The sequence below is a fragment of the Aquila chrysaetos genome, chromosome 11 (assembly GCF_900496995.4).
Source record: "Aquila chrysaetos chrysaetos chromosome 11, bAquChr1.4, whole genome shotgun sequence".
Classification (NCBI taxonomy): Eukaryota; Metazoa; Chordata; class Aves; order Accipitriformes; family Accipitridae; genus Aquila; species Aquila chrysaetos.
The window spans coordinates 1,259,606-1,279,067 of record NC_044014.1 but is presented as its reverse complement, the minus strand read 5'-3'; the positions used below and the strand labels follow the sequence as shown (position 1 = coordinate 1,279,067).

General features: G+C 43.1%; 1 protein-coding gene across 1 annotated transcript in view; it reads right to left on the bottom strand.

Moving 5' to 3' along the window:
* The window catches only part of TCERG1L (transcription elongation regulator 1 like), a 97,685-nt gene that overhangs the window by 71,457 nt on the left and 6,766 nt on the right, over positions 1–19,462 (bottom strand). The window contains 1 exon segment of the mRNA XM_030030985.2: positions 10,787–10,975. Within this exon segment, the coding sequence (XP_029886845.1) occupies positions 10,787–10,975 (189 nt within the window).

Sequence of the window (19,462 nt, the reverse complement as noted above, 5' to 3'; positions counted from 1 at the left end):
CGAGAACCCATTCTATTTCAGGGAATGCTGTGAAACTATTTCCTTGTCTCACACATCATACTGAGAATTTCTACCAGAAGGTACAAGATTCTGCGGATGCAAATTCTACAAGAAGAGATCAATCCACCGAGAGCACAGAATTTTCTTCCTCCATCAGACATTGGTTTTGCGCTGTTTACACAACACACAGAGCTGATTCAGTACCGCAAATTGAGGTCAAACATTGAGAACATGTTGGTTGAAACCCACACTACAGCTTCCTTTTACAATATTAAAATAAGCCCCACCCCCCAAAAAAAATCTGAAAAATAGAATGAAGTTGGCTAAAAATATTATGAAAAATAATTTTAAAAAAAAGCATGCCTTTCTCTTCTCACTGAGAACATACTTAAAATTTTCTCTAACGCAAGAGAAATGGACACAAAGTAACGTCACTCCTGTTGCATCTTTCCACCTTTTACATGGACCTTAGCAAAATTTGCTCCTTTGTACCGCTCTCAAAATCTCCACAGTATTTCCAGTGGGTACCATTAAGCAGTTCAGAAAAGATGGCTTGGCGTCATCGTACCTTGAATTATTTTGCATTGCAGCAACGTTACATCATAACTGTATTAAGCCTTGGCAATGCATGCAAAGTTCCTAATGGTTTAATTGCATAAATAAATTTAGGGAAACAACAACAGCAGCCACCAAAACAATGTGTTCCTTCAGCTCTGATTTAAAACTCACGTTCAAAACAGTAATTCTCATCCGTTCATCTTCTCCTGGAGGGGGGCAATCTAACGACTCTCTTCTTGAAACTATTACGTTATTCTTGCAAGACCTATTCGTTCGTTTCAGTCAATTTGGTTTTTTCTTCTAAGACTTCTGCTCCACTTACAATATATCAAGTTTAGCTAAGACTCTGCTTTAAGCTACAAAAATCTCAACTAAATTTGAGTCTGCAACAGAAAAAACATGAAGCAGGAGAATCCTCTATTGAAAAGTCTTCCAAGGGGGGAAATGGTGTCTCTTGTAGCTAATGAGGAGGAGCTGAACTGATTTGAAATGAAATGTTTGAGCAAGGGTGTGAAACACACACCCCGCGACACACGAAACGGCCCCAGCCTAGGGATCACGCTTCAGGAACACTGGTGGGCAGGTTAGCATCTCAGGAGCCGTATGGAAAAGGAGACCTTTCCCCCATGGATCCTCAGTGGTCCCCTTTGCCACAGGCGGGAGGAGTCTAGCCCGTAAAGCAGCGAGCAAGACCTGCGGAGATCCCACCAGTCCTGCCCCTCTTACAGCCCCTCGTCTTAGGCGTGAGATCAAGAGAGAGTTCGGGCATCCACATCCCGCCAAGGCAGGATTTCAAAACTCCCAAGAGAGAGATATTAAAACATTATGAGGCTGGCCAAATAATCACAAAGCATAAAAGAGGAAGAAAAGTGATATACAGCGTGCTTTTAGCTGACTCTCCACGTGCCACGGCAAGGGGGGCTGGCAGCACTTGCAGCCCACCGCAGCCCTGGGGACCCGTCCTGCTGGGAAAGAGCAAAACGTGACCAGTTCAGACAAAGTTCCTCGAACTGCCTTTGCTTTCCGCAGGGAAAACTGCTAACTGCTATATTAGTATTAATCTTCCAAGTATCAGCAGCAGTAACTGCCTAGGTCTGCACCACTTGCTTGTCTCCTGAATAGGGAAAAACCACCCCGCAGGTATTTTAACAGTGTAAATGCTATTACTAACACGTGAAATCCGATTTAAACTCTCTCTACAGCAGTGCACTGGCGTTTTTCGAAGAAAAAAAACTACTACTTGTTTTAACAAGCAGTTAAACATATAGTAAATTAAGTCTGACTTTCATGACATTTACCAAGCAAACAGTTGGGCATGAATGAAAGGATTTGGGTTGTTTGTCTTTTCTAACTACTATGTGAAATATTTAATTAAGTTTTTGCTATTGTCAATATCTTGATATTACATTCAAGACACTGAACCAGCTTCTTCTGGTTCACGCTAGAGAAAATAGCTGTTTACCCAAGAACATGGCATAAATGAAGCAGGACTAATTTGAAACTGAGACCAGCTTGGCCACAGGATTCTTGCAAGAGATAAGACAAAGTACCACAGCAGTACATTCCCTCTGCAAGTGTATTTTTATCCCACCAGAAGATCTTCCTTTCTACTTCTAGTTAGTCATGTCAATGATATTCCAGGAAAAGGAGGATTAGAGATGTCTTTTCCTACAGATGCATAAGATAGGCTCAGACAGACTTCATCATAATGTCTTGGAAATCACCATCTATTTGTATTGACTAACTGCATCATGACCCATAAAGCCAGTTTAGTCCATCCACACATTTGCATCAATAAATGCTCCATGATTGACTTTATTTTTCAATGGGGATGGTGTAAAAAATTTGCAATATCAAAAAGTTCTTCCTGATATCACTCTGCCTCTCCTTCTCGTGCACTATGTTTGCCTTGGTAACCCAAAGAAGTGGCTGAATTTTCCCACAAACAATAAGAACCATCTTAGGAACGATCACCCCGCTTCTTAGAGAGTCTTAATTGGGCAGCTGAGCACTTGCAGTTTCCAGCAGAGATTTATTGTCCAATGGGAGGAGGAAATTGATACTCATTTAGATGTGATCTCTGGCATTATTTTAGCTCAGAAACCCACTGTACATGCATGCCTTCCCTTGCATGTGCCAACACAGATATGAAACAGAAAAGTAATTTTATGCTGAATATTAGCTCGAGTAGGAAGTTATCACTTTAATAACTATAAACATTCATTTGCTTGCTTCGTTACACAGCATTAAAGCTGGGCAGATCATTTACAACAAGCTTGTTAGAACTACTCAGTATTCAAAGTCAAACCTGGTTTACTGCGAGACACATAGGACACCCAGGAAGGGGAAAGAAAAGCTTTCCGAGTAGATGAACACCACATTTCTGGTTGGAATATTTGGAATTTCTCATTTGATTTTCCAAAATCGTTATTTCTTGCTCACCTCACATCTAGGAATTCTGGTATACGTAACGGCCAGGTTACCTTAAATAACAAATGCAGAAGGAAAATTACCACCGAGTGAATCGCCTTAACGATGGGAATGAGTACCTGGAGAAACAGAGCCCTGCGGAGCGCACCTGGACTGGGAGAGCAGGGAGAAATGATCCAAATGCCCAGAACTGCACAAACTTTCCAAGTATTTACTCACTGGATTACATTTTTTCATTAATCTTCTTAAGAAAGAAAAGCGTTTGTAGTTTCCACAGAGGTTGGACCAATTTCCAGCAGCTGGCTGGACCGCCCCAACCCACCAGCTGGGCACTGGGAGGAGAGGAGAGGAGCAGAACAAACCTCCAGGTAACTGGAAGGTGCTAGAGATGTCTAACCTTACTCCTTAGTTTCTTCAATTTCTTTTCCCAGAAAAAATATTTCTTACAGACAACTTTTATCTCACCTCGCTCATTCAATCTCACCTACGACGGCAGTAAGAGATGGGGAGGGAAGATGTTAGGCTGAGCTTCAGGGTTTCACACCAGTAACTCTGCCGTCACGCTACCTTCCCCCCGATGGGCATTGAACCCTTACTAAATGCCATGACCACTTCGAAATAGCCATCACTTCGGTTTGCTGTTTGGAAGAGAAGCTGTTTCTTCCAAAAAACCACCATAAAAATAATTGAGTAATTGTTGTTATGAAAATGTGTTTTATATCAGCAGAATTTGCTAATGAAGCAAGCTGACAGACACATGAAAGAGCATGTAGAAAAACGCTGGCATTAAGAGCTGTTTTTAACATATAATGTTGCTTGGCCATTAAGGTACTGATAGGAAAAATACTTAGTCACTTCCCAGCTGTTCTGTGGCAGGCTAAAACATTAAATTTAAACCATTAGATAATTCTGAAAGCAGGGGAACAGGTGGCAAATGGTTTATATGGCAGATGGTGCCTTTTTTAATATTTGTACTCACTGCTAATTTACAGAGTCCATAACCACAGACTCATATCTTACCTTTTTCACTCAAATAATTAAGAAATTGTATGTGAGGGTAAGAAAATAAATACCCCAATTCTTAATACAGTAGCCACAGAAGTGGTATTAGAGACTACTAGATATCCCGTACCTCAATTACTCCACATAACTGTTTACATTCCCAAAGTTTATTGCATTTTAGGTTGGTTTTTTTTTTTTTAAGATAGAGTGCTCTTCAAAGACTTGGCTTGATAGTGTTGGAAAATTAAGTTTTCTCTTTACCAGCAGAGCAAATAAGCATGAAGATGCAGCCCAGATCACTGAGTAGCTGCACCTCTACAAGCTCCTATTTCGTCTTTATGTTAAACCTGGCACAAAACCTAAATTAACAGCAAGGCTGACATTAAATATTTAAGGGAACGTTTTGGCTGGTATATGTATGAGCAGAACCACCAGTGTATGAAAAAAGAAGAAACGAAAAAAAGGAACAAATAACCCAAAACTCAACTCCAATAGCACCGCTGGAACCTCCTCTGTTTTAGCTCCTTGATGTGAAAACAGTTGTCGCCGTGCGCAGCAGAGGATGGAAATATTGTGCTAAGACCCTTCTCACTGCACGGTGTTTCTGAAGGGCTCCATCCCCAGGTACCTGAGTTTTATTGTAGTGAAGGTTCCCACGCATGATCCCCAAGACAAGGCTGTCCCCAGCACGGAGCATCTCTGCACTGGAACAAAACCCATTTGGAGGGAGAACTGACCAGCAAGTGATGCTTCCCCGGGCTGGGGGACGGACGGAGGCGATGCTCCAGGCCCATCCCTGCATCACCAACGGCCCCTGGGCTCCACCCCATCTCCAATCTCTTCTACTGCTGTCACTAAGGAGCTTTTACACCCTCTCTTAATCCCAGTTGATGGAGACTAGAGCTATTCAAATAAACATGAATTTTTTTGAAGAAGAACTGCTTATAACACACTTGCTGCTTGCAAACAATTTAACTTAAACCACGAAGTTCTCTAGCAAAAGGATGAGCAAAAAGATCATTTAATGAAAGAGCTAGAAAAGGTCCAACACCTTTTGGGATGCAAAGCTTTCAGAAAGCAAAAGTTGCATCCTGAAGGTCACAGTGCCTTGTATTACGTCGGCACGTCAGAGTCACCGAGCTGGCCTCCCTCTGCTTAAGGATGATTTTTTTTCCAGGGATAAGGGTATTGGCCAGTATTGAAAATTTGGTATTTTCTTCCACGAGACACTCACAATTGAAGCCATTAAAGACAATGTTCACATGGCTACATTAGATAAACAAGGATATTTCAGTGAGCAGCTTATGAACGACTCAGCTGCCAACATTTTCAACACTTGTTTAGCCAACAGCATTGATACTGTATCTCCAGCTTGGTTGAGGCTTATCTCAAGTCCTCGTAGATAAAAACATAAGGTAAAATAACTCCACCTTACCCTCCAGAAGCTGCCAGTTGATAATTGCAGCGTGAGTATTATAGGTTACACGCTACCACCTTGAGCATCCCTCCCTCCAAGAGCGAACACTGGCTAACCACAACACAGACCTCCCTCAAACCCGACTGCTGGAGCCTCAACAGTGGTTAAAAGAAACTGAGAACAGTGTCAAAGAATTACTTTTACCATTGCACGAGCCCCCATAAGTACAGCTTTAACCACTTTCAGAAGGAAGTCTAGTTACAATATTCAGGATATTCGTCTTTAGAAGATGGCTAAATCAGCATTTTATCTGGCATTGCTCTATATACTGTATGGAAGAGACCACATAGCTCTGATTTCTTACCAGCTTAAAACTAGGAAAACTGCTCTAGCCAAGTTCTCCACGGGGCTGCTGCCGGCACTCTGCATTTCAGCATGTCAGAAGCAGAACTCACCGTAAGGGAATGATAATAGACACTGTGTTAAACCCAGTGAAACCTCAATAAAAGAAAACAAGCACATCAAAAACCCTGTCAATGAAGGCAAATTGAAACATTTAACATTGTTTAAAAAATATCAGGGAAAAAGAAACTTTTGTAAACAAAAATGGCATCAATGCAGCATGCTCAGAGTTTGCAGGAAAAAGCTACAATGAATTAAGAGAGGCTCCTACATTCTGGCACACAGAAAACAGAATAATGTATCTGGCAATTGTACAAATACCTCACAACTGGATTACAAACCTGATCACCACGGGACTGGTCTTGAATGGTTTGAGATCAGCAGTTTTGAGACAGGAATGCCTGAACAGGAAAAAATCTGGAAATCAAGCCTAAGGGCCATCAGTTTTCATCTGCAAAAATTTCAAGTATCACATTCCTCCAGAAACTACTCAAGCTGCTGTCTGGAACAGAATTCTGGGGTTTTCCCCACGTATTTCTACTCGTTTGCCTTTTTTTTTTTTAAACCAAATGAGAAATGGCTAGCAAAACCAAACCAGTCTAGAAAAGCAGAAGGAGAACACTTTCTTTGAGCTGTTGGAAACAGAAGCCCAGGCCCCCAAGACCTCCCATGACATGTCCCTGGGGCACAGCTAGAGGAGCCAGCACCATCAGCTTCCATAGTGCGAATAGACTTTTGACTTTACATTCTATTTAATTTTTATTTCCTTTTTCATTTTTATTTAATTTTTTATTTCAACTTTTCTCTGTAATATCCTGGACCCTCACTGTTTCCAGGCACCATTAGCTTTCTACATCACATTTGGTCTGCATTTAGCTTTATACTTCTGCAACAACACATGCAAGGATTTCAAGATTTTTGATTTTTCAGTCTTATCAAACACCCACTCCCTATTTGTAGATGTGACCCTACAGCCATTCAAGTCATCAGCAAAGCCCCCACAGCTTTTACTGAGCTGGAGTCAGGGCACCAGGCGCTCGGTGGTCTTCTCACACTCCAGTCCACAAGGAACCTGACCACTGATGTGGTTTTTGAAGGATAGGGAGGAAGGAATAATGTGCCTTTCAGGTGGCTAAGAAAAATAGATTTGCTCTATCTAATATTACCAAATGAAAAAAAAAAAAAAAAAACCCAAAAAAAAACCAACAACAAACTCCAATACACGTTCTCCATACACATTGAAAGTCAAGATTTTTTAGAGTGCAGCTAGTACTGGGGAAGGAGGGACAGAACACCCTGCTCCCTCCTTTTCTGCTGACAGCATCGCTCTGATTCCTCACTTCCAGAAAGTTACTTCAGCAGTGACTTAACTCTTACACAAATCACACGACGCGTTTACACAGGGCAATGGCAGAAAGGCAGAAACCATCTTTTATAGATCGTGAACAACCATTTCCAATCATATCAGCAGTAAATGAACCCAAACACAAAACGAGAACGACATTGGTATTGAATTCCAACCCCTGTAGCACCAAGACAAGGATTATTAATATCAATTTATGCAGAGGACCACATCATACTGAAATACAATTGGGTTTCTGATTTTTAACAGATATTAACAGTTTAAATCTCAAGTCCAGAAGCATTAAGAGCAGAAAATTCATGTCCTATACTAGGAGGGACTGTGGCTACAGTGGGCTCTCGGGCCAAAGGAATTGCCTTACGGCTAGAAAACAGAAACATGCCCAGGCCACTGACCCCCAGGACAGTTGATTTTGATAACGTCTCGTCAGGGCCGGGATGCCGTGCTCTGAGCTGGCATTTCGCCTCAGCGCAGAGGTGCTGAGTCCTCGACCCAAGACCAGGGGGGTATATAAACACCTGAGCATGAACTTCTGAGGGTGAGAAAAAGTTGTCCTTCACAGCACCCCGCACAGGGAAAGGCTACAAAAGGTTTTAAATTCCCCAAACCACCTGTACTCTATTATAGCTCTACTTCTGATTTTCTTCTACAAAATGTAAAATAAATTGTATGGAAATGAACTTGTAAAAATTACCACAGCGTTCTGCATACTTTCAGTTCTCCTTAATTCACGGGACCTGGCGATTTGCTTCAAGGAAGCTCCAAGAAATTTCCTCTGCGAGGCTGGAAAAACGCCGAAGCCTGGATCCTCGCCCAGCCAGCGCCCGCTGCCATACCCCCCCAACAGCTTGCCTTGTTTCACTAATTTGCTATTTCTTACTAACTCACCAAGTTTACTAATTAGGCTGGCAGAAAGTAACACAGCTGAACTGTAAGGCTGCAAAACTAATCATATTAAAAGGCCTCCTTAAAAGTAAATACTCAATTATAAGATTATTGATTGAACAAACTGCCATGATTAGAAACACAGTTCTGCACAAGGTAGTATTATAATACCGATCTCCAGTATAATCAATTAACAGTGTATAACTAAGCACACAACATTCAGCCTTATAGGCACCAATATACATGTAGATTTAGGTTAGAAATAATTTAATCTTTTGTTTCCTAAATTCATTCCTATTATGTGAACATTGACTTGCATAAACTTTAGACAAGGAGAACATGGAAGGTTCATTAATTACCATCTTACTTTATAAATGACACATGGATCAAGAAAAACACAGCTGCCCCCAGGGTCCGCAGATTATGCTCTCTTCAAGATGTATTTCTCTTTGAGAACAATAAGTCATCTTATAATAAACGCCAACGCACGGATGTTTTTAACTGAGAGGCCAACAGGGTTGCAAAGCATGCTCCACACTTGGGATTATCTGTACATTAGATTACGCTTTCTTGACACTTTCCCAGCCATTAACTTATAAGGCAATAGAGACATTTATTTTTGACAGCAGAGAGCTGCCTTTGGCCAACTGACCATTTTTTTCCCGCAAATTAAGTTAAACCCAGCTTCAGTCCCTCGCCCGCCGCGCTTCGGCAGCGGAGAGCAGGGGCAGCCCCCGGCAGCCCCAGCGGGCACAGAGTAGACGTAGCTGGGCTTAAAGCTTCTGCACGTGCTTTTCCCCCATTTTCGCTCACGCCTATCAGAAGCCTGGCTCCTTCGTTAGCACGTAGAGAACCTCTCAGCCGTTCTTTATCGGGCGGCTCTGGCTGTACCTCCCTGGACGCAGCCAGCGGATGCCAGCCCAGCTGCAGAGCGGTCCCTGCCCCACGGGCGCGCCAACGCTCCTTCCCAGCCCAGCACCAGCGGGGGATGCCGTTCATCAAGCTGGTGTTGACAGAGATCATCTAAACCCAACACCTTCGAGTCCTCTTCTCTGCCAGCACAATAAAAAGGAATTTCATAAAAATGTTTTATGTAAGCCTTTGCAAAGGCACTCGCCTTCCCTCCAGAGATGGTGATTAATAGAGAAAAACGGTTAGCTGGATCTCGAGTTTATTGTACGTGGACTGGGCATTTTCAAGCTTTCTTTTCTAAAAAGCTACTATATATTCTGTAGGAGAAAACACCCAGAAGTGTATGGTTTACTGTGAATGATTGATAATAGGATGATTGCTCAGGCACTCAAAGCATGATATTTGATAGCCTATCATACACTCATTCGAAAGGAAAGCAACAATTATCGTGGCCTGACATGTTTATCATTGCAGAGCTGAGCCAGTTATCAAAGTGGTAGAGCTTCCCGGCATTATAATATTCGATCACGTCTAACACACTTCACGCAGAGCTCACCTCCGCAGCTGTAAATCAAAAGTCCTGCGACGGCTCCTTCCCAGATCGCCCGAGCATCTCAATTCAGGGAAGAACACATCTGGCATGTAATTCTGCTTTTCAGCACAGAAAAAGAATTATTTTTTTCCCCTTTGGATTCTCCTCTAAGATGCTCACTTACCAACAGGCAAAATGGTTTCTGTGGGTCAAATAATACTCTGCGGGAATCACCACCAGCTCCCTGCCCTACAGCAGCGATTAACTCTGCTTTCTGTTCTTATTTCAGTACCGTCCTTTCTCGACAAAGTCTGAAAGACTTGTACCTTTATTCCTATGAGTCAGTTCGCTCTTCAGACTTTCTAAACACAAAACCACTGCTGTACGCCCTTGGCAGGCATTTATCCGGGTGATTCTAATGGCTGCTCAACGGGAACAATAATTACTGAGATACATTTCTTATATGAAGACTCTGTCTGAACACCGAAAATTGTAACAGCATACCTTCTGCAAAATTCAATCTCACTGTATCTTGCTGTGTTACACTTCAAGTACCAAAAAGATGGAAAACGCACCCTAATTTAAATTTTTAACTTAATCGGTACATAACACTTCTAAATATAGCCTTAAGCATTCAAAGTGCAGACAGTTTCAAAAATTACCCTAAGGACTTTAAATCAGTCAGACTTCCACAGTGAGTCAGGGATGCCGTAGTACTTCCCCAGCTGCATATGCAGAAAGTTGTTATGCAATGTCACGCTAAGAAAATAGTGTTTTTTCCAGTAAGCAACCACATCTAAACCTACCGGGAAAAAATACAAAACCATGGCTACATTCGTCCAGCATATTTTATAAATATAAACACCCAAACAATCTACTTAAGTCTTAATTAAATATTCTTGTACGTAGAGCAGATACCTTTCAACTGCCAACACTGCAACCTGAGGATCTGCTGCAAAGACTTGGTGCCCCTAAGACCACGTTTTCTTACAGAAGCCACTAAGATGACAGAGGAAGCAGCTCAGTTCATATACTGCCTGCAAACGCCACAGCAACATCAACATTGCAAATGCAGAGGGAGTTTTGAACTCACTTTTAACACGCAATTTCAAAGAACGCCTCTAAACCGCACCAGAAAAAATAAGTCTAATTCCAGATTACGGTAATGCTGCCGATATCCCCTGAATATTTAACAACGCACACCCAAACCCACACTCGGAAGCCCCTCTCTGTTGCAAAGTAAATATAAAAAGCTGCTCGTTAGTGCCGCCAGGAGTGACCTTACCTGGAAAAGGGGAAGCCAAGACGGGAATTTTGATGGGTGAGAAGGTCAGCACGTGGCAGGGCTGGACGCTCGGCCCCGAAGGTCCCTGGGGGGCTTCGGGCTCCACCGACACCATCGCGGTGGTGGCCGCCGCGGCCAACGCCAGGGCTTGATTGCCGCCGACCGGTTTAAGGCTATTCTGGCAACCACCTGTGGAAGGGTGAGATACAGCAGGTTTTATTCTTAATTGGAAACCAGTGGATTTACGTAGGATGCTGTGATTCATCATTCTGAATTTCAACACAAGATGGAACAAAAGTCTACAACATTTCCCATGCGGCCTCTGCTGTTTGCGTGTCCACCTTAGTGAGACGCTAGATTTTGAGCATATTGTATAACATTTTTTCTAAGGACTCTCAAAGCCCCTTTCCTAATCGTTATTCTTAAAGTCCTAGCTTGTGGTTGGTGCATTCATGGATATTAAAACCCCATATATGTGAACATATCATTATAACCTAGAGGGACAAGACAGTAGTGAGTCATATATAAACCGTGCAGATTTATTAAATTTAAATGAAAAAACTCAGTAAAAAAGTCAAATATTTGAACACATTGGTCGGGATTTCCTTCAGCTCCACAGCTTCATAATGACCCTTATTCTGAATTTTCCTAAATGTAAGTTATCTGATTTCAAACACGAATTGTTTTTATTACTTGCTATATTAACCATCCAATGTTACTGTTATCTGTCTGGCTGTTCTTCTGTATTATGCACGCAAATACCTGACTTTTACAGGTTTTACATACTAGTGTCCTTCATCTCAAAAATACGCCACACAGGAAACTTGCCATGGTTTTACATGGGAAGTCAGAAGTCCCCCAAATCAAGGCTCAAACACACTTTAGGCTATGTAATATTTACCTTTAAGTCTAACAAGCTTGGGGGGGAAGACCTTCAGAGCTCAGTCTTGGCTAAATATGTTAAACAAACAAGAAAACAAGTAGTAAAAATCTTAAGGAGAAAACCTAATTTGACAAACACCAGCTGTTACTCCCTCTACACTGAGCTATGTATTCAAAAATTAAGCAATCATTAGCTTATTATGTCATTCTGCAAATGTTTTCAGTTCATGTGGAAATCCTTCAGGCAGTAAGAGCCAACTGTAGCTCTGCAAAAAAATCACTATTTGATCAGCCTCCCCACTTCAGGCGTGCCATGAGTTTGTCGGATTTCTTTTTCCAAGTGCATCTCCGCGAGGAGAACGGGGACTCGGCCACGACCGGCGCTTGGGAGCGTGGCCATCGGGGCGGCGGGTGGGCGACGCAGCCCCTCTGCGACACCGTAAGGCAACTGCAGCTGAGCGAGCTCGGGTAAGATCCTATTCCCCTGCACAGCTACGCAGCCCAGACACCTCGTCCAGGCTTTTCCATCCTGCTCTGGCCTCAGACACCTAAAAAGTTTTGACTTGCAGACACCAAATGCTGTTTTGCTCTCAGTTGGCATTGGCGAAAGAGTGGGTCAGTGGTTTTTGGAAAGGAACCTGCTTTGGTTGCAGCTAATTGGGGCTCCTGAGGCTATCTGTTATACTAACTTTTGGCAGCTTTGCGCCTGACTCTTTATAAACAATTATTTGCCAACAAAATAAGCTCTGCATTAGCAAAACAGAATTCAAATATTTTCAGTAAGCATCACAAAAAAACCTCCTATTATTTCTACTGTATTTGTCAATGCCAAGAAGAATTCACTTAAACACCTGCATACGCACTAATTAACAGGCATGCAGGCAAAAAAAAAAAAAAAACCCACAAATGTTAAAGTTTTGATCATTCAACCACAGGTAGATTAAAAACTCTGCCAGAGTCACAATGGAAATTAAAAAAAAATAAAATAATCAGTGGCCAACTAATCCAACTGTGTAATACATGTTTATTGTTTATTCACCTGAGGACTAGAACAGACCATGAGATTAGGTTAAACACCTGGCCTCCAAAAGCCTGTGTGTGTTCCTAATTCCAGCTGCCTGCAGTTGGGAAAGATCCACAAAACATCTTCTGTAACTCTTATGAAAACTGACGTCTAGAAAAATGACTTTTCTACTGGCTTCCGACAGGGTACATGAGCAGAAAGGCTGTTTATTTCTCGTTTGATTCTTTTATTTTGGAGGAGAAGATGCAATTTCCCCAAAGAGCCCAGGAAAGCAGCAAAACAATGTAAGCCTTAGTTGCTTGGATAGCTGAAGTCTTCCACCAGCACAGATGAGTAACGCTCCTGAAGCAGAGTTTCCTTATTAAAGTTTCATTAATCCCTTTATTAAAGTTTCATCAGTCAGCTGAAAGAGAAGTTTTGGTGATTTCCCTGCCTTTGATGAAGTTCTCTCCCCGTCTCTCCTGCTAAATAATTCCATGAAGAAAGGACTACCCCTGTAATTGTATTAACAACTGAAAGGAGAGCACGGACAGGGTGTCTGGGGGTCGTCAAGCCCACTCTCTCACTTTTCAGTCAACTGAATAATCACGTCAGCAATTTATCAACCCTTAACATAACATGTGATTTGCCAAAGCAACTGGAAGCTGGCCCAGGACGTGACTTGTTGACAGCTAGGAACCTTCATCTGCACTCAGCATAGCTGGAGAGAAGAAGTTCTTCTCGGAAACAAAGCAGACTTTGCTCTAAGTATTTCCAAAAACTTCTTTAAAGGGTTTTATAGAATCACCATTAACCACCCCACATTTACATGAATTTCAAGAGTTGAATGCCTTGAAAATAGTAGTAAAATACTACCATCAATGTACCCTTGAGGGGAAAAAAAACTGCAATTTTTTTCCTAGCAATGGTGGTTTCCCCAAATCTGTTTTTTGCCAAGTCACGCTACACCCTGGTTAGTAAGGTAATACTGGTCTGCTGAAATAACAAACCCCACTTCAGTGCCCTTCCCCAGCCTTCCAGCTCTGCTCTTCTCAAGCACGCAGATTAGGGGGAAACATCCAGGACGGGCAGCGCGTTTTGATGTGAAACAATTGAAGAGCAGAGAGCAGTTGAAGAAGCAATGAAGAGATTATTCAGAGAGAACTCACCGACGGCGGGGAAACGCGGTGAAGGCACCGGAACGGGGCAGCAAAGCCATCACAAAGGATGACGCGTGATCGCCAAGTATCTACCTGCTAACATCCAGGTGGAAAAGGGTCTACACGCACAGGTGTGGAAGAGTAGCTGTTTCTGTTCTGCCTTCTCTTCTAGCGCAGCATCGTCTAGAAAAAGGTTGTGAATTGTACCCCATAGCCTGATCCTGACCTAGAAGGCCTGTTTTCACGTGGCACATCTGCACCCGCCGGCTACAGAACTGAACCATCAGGTACCACCCCTGCTGCAGGACGAACCAGCCGGGGCCACGCTGCCGTGCCTGGCCAGCACACGGCTGGCTTGGACAGCACAACCTCCGCTGCCCAAAGCCAGCGTTTCCTTCCCGGGGTTTTCCAGGACACCAAGAGCAGGCTGTGAGCCTTCCCCGCACAGGTACGCAAACCCGACAGACAGACAGACACACACACGGTGGTCCTATGGCACATGCTAAATCACGCGGCACGATGCACTGCCCTCAAGTAGTCTCCATCGCCCGCCACGGAGGAAGGAGACCCTCGGCGATACACAGGCTGACCCTGCTGAGACCCACCAGACAGAGCGTGTCCAGCACGGAGCATGCTCAGCATCCTTTCCAAAATCCACCAAACGCCTCCGCTCCCCCCAGTCTGCACCAGTGCCCTCTCTACCCTCACATACAGTCTCTGCAAGCAGACAGAGCACACCCAAACCTGCCTTTTGGCTACTGACATTGTCCAACACATTAAAAATTGAAACCTGAGATTTCCCTCCTTGAAGAAAAAACACCCAAAAGAACAGAAATTACTTTATTTAACAAGACAAAAGTAAAGACTACTAACACTTGTGAGATATGAAGATCCACTCTTATCGAAAAAGGGTAATTCAAGACCTTTCCTTTCAGATAAAAAAGTTACCGGTATTGTGAAAACTTACTGTACAGACAATGTAATGAATTTTAAATTGCACTTGATCATTATAGTCTTTCAGTCTTTGTCTTCAGTTTTGCCTACAGGAAAACCTCTTTAACCAAAGGGTTATGAATATCTTTCCCAAAAGACCCACATTAAAAAAATAACAGAGGAAAAAATTTCAAGCAGGTTAAAGACCTTTTGAACTTTTCATCTGTCTTTGAGAAAAAAGTATTAATACACACAAGTATAATGTTCCTTGCAACTTTTTTTAATGATCCAGTGAATCACTGGGTTTTGCTTATCCTTTCAGCCCATGAGCTACTGCAAGTGCCCAAAGGCCCTGTAAGAGCTCTTCTGCATTAGGAGGTGCTCCTTCGGGTGAGGACCAAAGGACCCCAACACAGACACTGACCTGGCTGCCTCTTCTTTTTTGCCTGGAATACCCAAAAGACACAATTATAACACAAATGGATTTCCACTGCAGTGTGCTGCTCTGTCTCTACCAAGCATATGGAACCACACAGCACTTGATTTCTACCAATCAAAGCTTTCCAACCACCAAACCTCCTGTTTCCATGCTGTTTCCCATGCTAATCTGTGGTAGTTTAGCATGCAAAAAGGACACCAGAACTCAACGCTACTAGGGAAAAAATCACACCAAGTATTGAGTAGCTTCCTAAGGGATCTGAGACATTTTCCATGTATATTTAAAATAAAAAATATTTTGAAGGGTTTCAACTTAAACGTGTATGCTATGGAAGCCACATAAAATTAAACACCAATTCAATTAAATAGAAGTTAAATACTTTGACCCCAGAGTTAATGAAAGTTAGTAATGCTGAGGTCCTAAACTCCACCGATAGGACGTATACCATTGTCACTTGTTTTTAAAGCAATATGCAAGCTCCTTATTTTTAGTCATGAACCAACTGATCCCCACCACCCTGACTGCCTGCGTTCCTGGTTTTTGGGGGTTTCCCTGCTGCCTGCCCTGACCTCAGGGCTGCTCTTCAGGCACCCACACCGCTGCCTGGTACCCATCAGCCCGGGGAGACAGAGCTCATAACCCAACCAGGCAAGGACGCCGTCCCGGCACCGCGGCCAGTTTAGCTTTAAGGTAACAGCTGTCATAAAATACTTAACGCTGCTTCCAAAGAGGTATTAAAAAACAGCTCCAAAAGAAAGAAAAATAATTGAAATGTGAATTATTATTATCCCTTATTCCCTTTCCCTTCATCTGTAGAGTCTGTAAACTAAAGTCTTTTAGATGACAGTCCTTTATTAGACTGTTATCAGAATTAAAACTGACAACAACCATCTTTTGATGGAGAGGGGAAAAAAAAAAGAAGGTAGTTGAAATAGGCTAAAACAACTCATTGCTTCATCCTTCCTCCTTGAAGACAAACCATTAAAAAGGGGACTACCATAACAAAATTTGTGCAGAGATCAGTGGTTCCTGCCCTAACCAGCCCTCCCAGCCCTCCTGCTGCGGGGAGCCCCAGCAGAGGTGGGTCCTGCCCTCTCCGCCTTCTCTTCACCAGCAGTGCTGGTGTCACAGAAGCCGTCTTGGCCAGCTAATCCATTAAAACACAAGGTAAATTTAAAAAAAAAAAAAATACAACATGGCAAAGCCTGCCAATTTACAGAAGAAAATGAGCCTTTTCTTCTTGTTTTCCCCATTCCTGCCAGCCAGAGGGGCAGGGATCCAGGCAGGGCTGTGCCCGCGGCCAGCAAGGGAAAGCCCCACGGCCAGCCACCCTCGGCCCAGGTATGGCAGGACACCGAGAGAAAAACTTCTTCTCAAAAATATTTCAGCCATCGGTTAACAAATCTGGTATTTCTGAAAACCCTACATGTTGGATCATTTGCAGAGCTGATAAAAATGATCACTTATATATAAAAAATGATAGCTAGGATTAAAAGGTTACCGATTACAAAAATGTTAAGTTTGAAGACATGAGTATTTTAATAATATAGATATTTATACTACATATACATACACATAAGTATACTGGCTTCAGTACATCCAAGGAGATGCTGGCTGAATTTGGATTTTCCCCTCTCGAGGTGGCTGCCGCCGGCTCCCTCTGAGCAGCCGAGTATGGGTACACGCTCCCTGAACTTCAAGGTTCCATTCTCAACTTTCTCAATAAATTGTCCCTCACGCTGGGAGAAGATCAGATGCAAGATGACAAGTGGAAAGAGGTATTAAAAAAAAGGGGGAGGTCCAAGTTTAGTGGGTCAGGGGCAAACTTCCCATCTGTAGACATTTTGTGAATACCAGGATTTGATTTTTTTTTATTATTAGGTAATTCCCCATACATGGATAGCAGCTAGGAATATAAGTTACTTTTATTATTGTTTTATTTATCAATAGAAGGCTGTTTACTACTTGGGATGAAGCACTAGCTATTCTCCTTGCTTGCTCCACTCTGCTCTCTACCATTTAAAAGCTATTTTCTGGTGCCATGAAGTCAATAGGACCAACACTCTTTGGCAGACTGAGGTGCCATTCCAGTTGGGTACTTTCTATAGAATAAACATATCTCTGAAAAAAGATACACACAACTACCAATAAAAGTAAGTTTCCTTTTCAGAAACAATGAAACCTTATTTTTATCCCATCTGTTTCGGTGGGCTCTGAGGTGCCCTCCTGCCTGAAAGCTGGACCGCCAGCCAGTTTGCCCAGCTGGGCAGCATTACTGGTGGGAAGCTGGCGAGCCTCCGCTGGAGATAAACGGCCAGAGACTTGGCTCCAGCAGGAAAACTCAGGTAGACGCTCACAAAAGGAGGAGAAAATGGAAAGTGTTACTTAACCTGAGCCCACCCCTACGTAACACCACGCTGTTTGAGTGTCTAATGCAGAGTATCGGCGACGGCAGGCATTTGGGAAGGCACCGGGGCCAGGACGGCACTCCGCACCAGGACAAAAACGTCACCTTCTCCCTCAGCAAAGCGCATCCTCGCAATGACGGGCTCCAGCTTTGACGACGGAGACACGGTCGCTTCCTGGTTAATCCCCTCCTGCCATTTCTTACAGAATCCAAACTTCGCTGAACACCGATTTACAAACGCCCCAGCCCCACCGCTCGCCAGGGCGAGCCCCCTCCCGCGCGGGGCGGCCGCACCGCGGTTTGAGTGCTCTCCCACCGGTGCCCACGAGCCGCCTGGAATTCCGCTCCTCTTCCTACCTGCACCCAATGCCCCCCCAGGCAATGCCCCCTCTCCGCCCCCCCCATCAGGGCTTGGCACCAGTCATGATTTTAAGGGGAGCTTCCGATGCCTCTTGCAAGGAACTTGGTCTTTTTATCAAGCACGAATCCTTGGGAGAGCTCCAGCCCACGAACGCGCAGCGCCAGCACCGATGCTCGCAGGAGGCGGGTGACTGAGAACCCGCTGGCCCCGCTACCCGAACCGCGCGTCGTCCGAGATGTCAGCTGCGGAGCATCGGAAGCGGCATTCATCGATCAATAAAATGAAGCAACGGATTGACTTAAATAGCATATTTACCCCAACGCAAAGGAAAACATATTGATATCCCTACCTCCTGTAGCCCAAAGGGAGGGAAAAGAGCTTATTGCCTCTTCCATTTGTAAACTCCAGCTATTGCATGAGCCTGCCAGTAACAGCACCACTAACGGCTCACTTTTTTGCTCATATGCAATACATAAAAATACCTGGCTCCTCACAAACAAGAACAGCCCCTGCCAATCACTGAAAGATCTGGATTTCTTTATAATGAGGTCTTGGGGCGAGGTAGGACAATATTATGAAAGGGTCAGAACTACAAGCCTTTCCCATAAACACTTTACATGTAGTTTTATTTCTATAATTTAAGTGGAAAAAAAAAAAACCAAACCAAACTTAACTGGGCTCAAGTATGCACTTCATTTGGGTAGATAACAGAAAAGCACCAAAAAAGTACAAACTTGGTAAGCAAAACAAAAACTTTGTAAAGGCTGTGATTAAAGTCAAGCATTCCAAGAGACGTAAAGTGTTCATCTCTCCAGTGCCTGAATGCTCCACAAATAAAGAGGGGTTTTGTGGCATTTCAGGGTTCTTCAGGTTCCTGCAGTACTGCTATTGTTTTCCAAACAGGGAGCCCTAGCACATACACATTAAGTATCAGAGAATCCAACTTGAGAGGCCCAAAACCTGACTACTTGTATATACACGTGCTTCAGACATAAAGCTTGTGTTTAGGAAATACAGAAGGTCAGAGGTCCTGTGTCACGTATTTCAAAACTGTTAAAAAAACGTAAGAAAATGGAACCCAAATTTAACACAAAGCAACCACATTTCTTCATAGATTTGTAATGTCTGAAATTTAAACTGAAATTACCTAGAAAACTGTATCTGTACGTATATGTCTATTTGCATATACATTCTGATACTCGCTATGGAAAATACTGGCTTTGTCCCATAAAGGTTAGTGGGATTAAAAGAAAGAAAAGGCCACTAACAGGAAGGATCAAAATTTTAATCTACATAGGATCAGTAATGCTAAAGCAATCTGGTGAAAGAATATACATGAACTCCTCATTCTGGCATTTCTGATTTCAACACCAATGGATGAAAGAGCAAAAAGATTGCTATGGGGCAAAGAGACACTGTGGAAATGTAGAGGCAGGAATGAAGCTTTGACTTAGCAGAAAATATTTTCTATTGAAAAATCATTCCACAAAA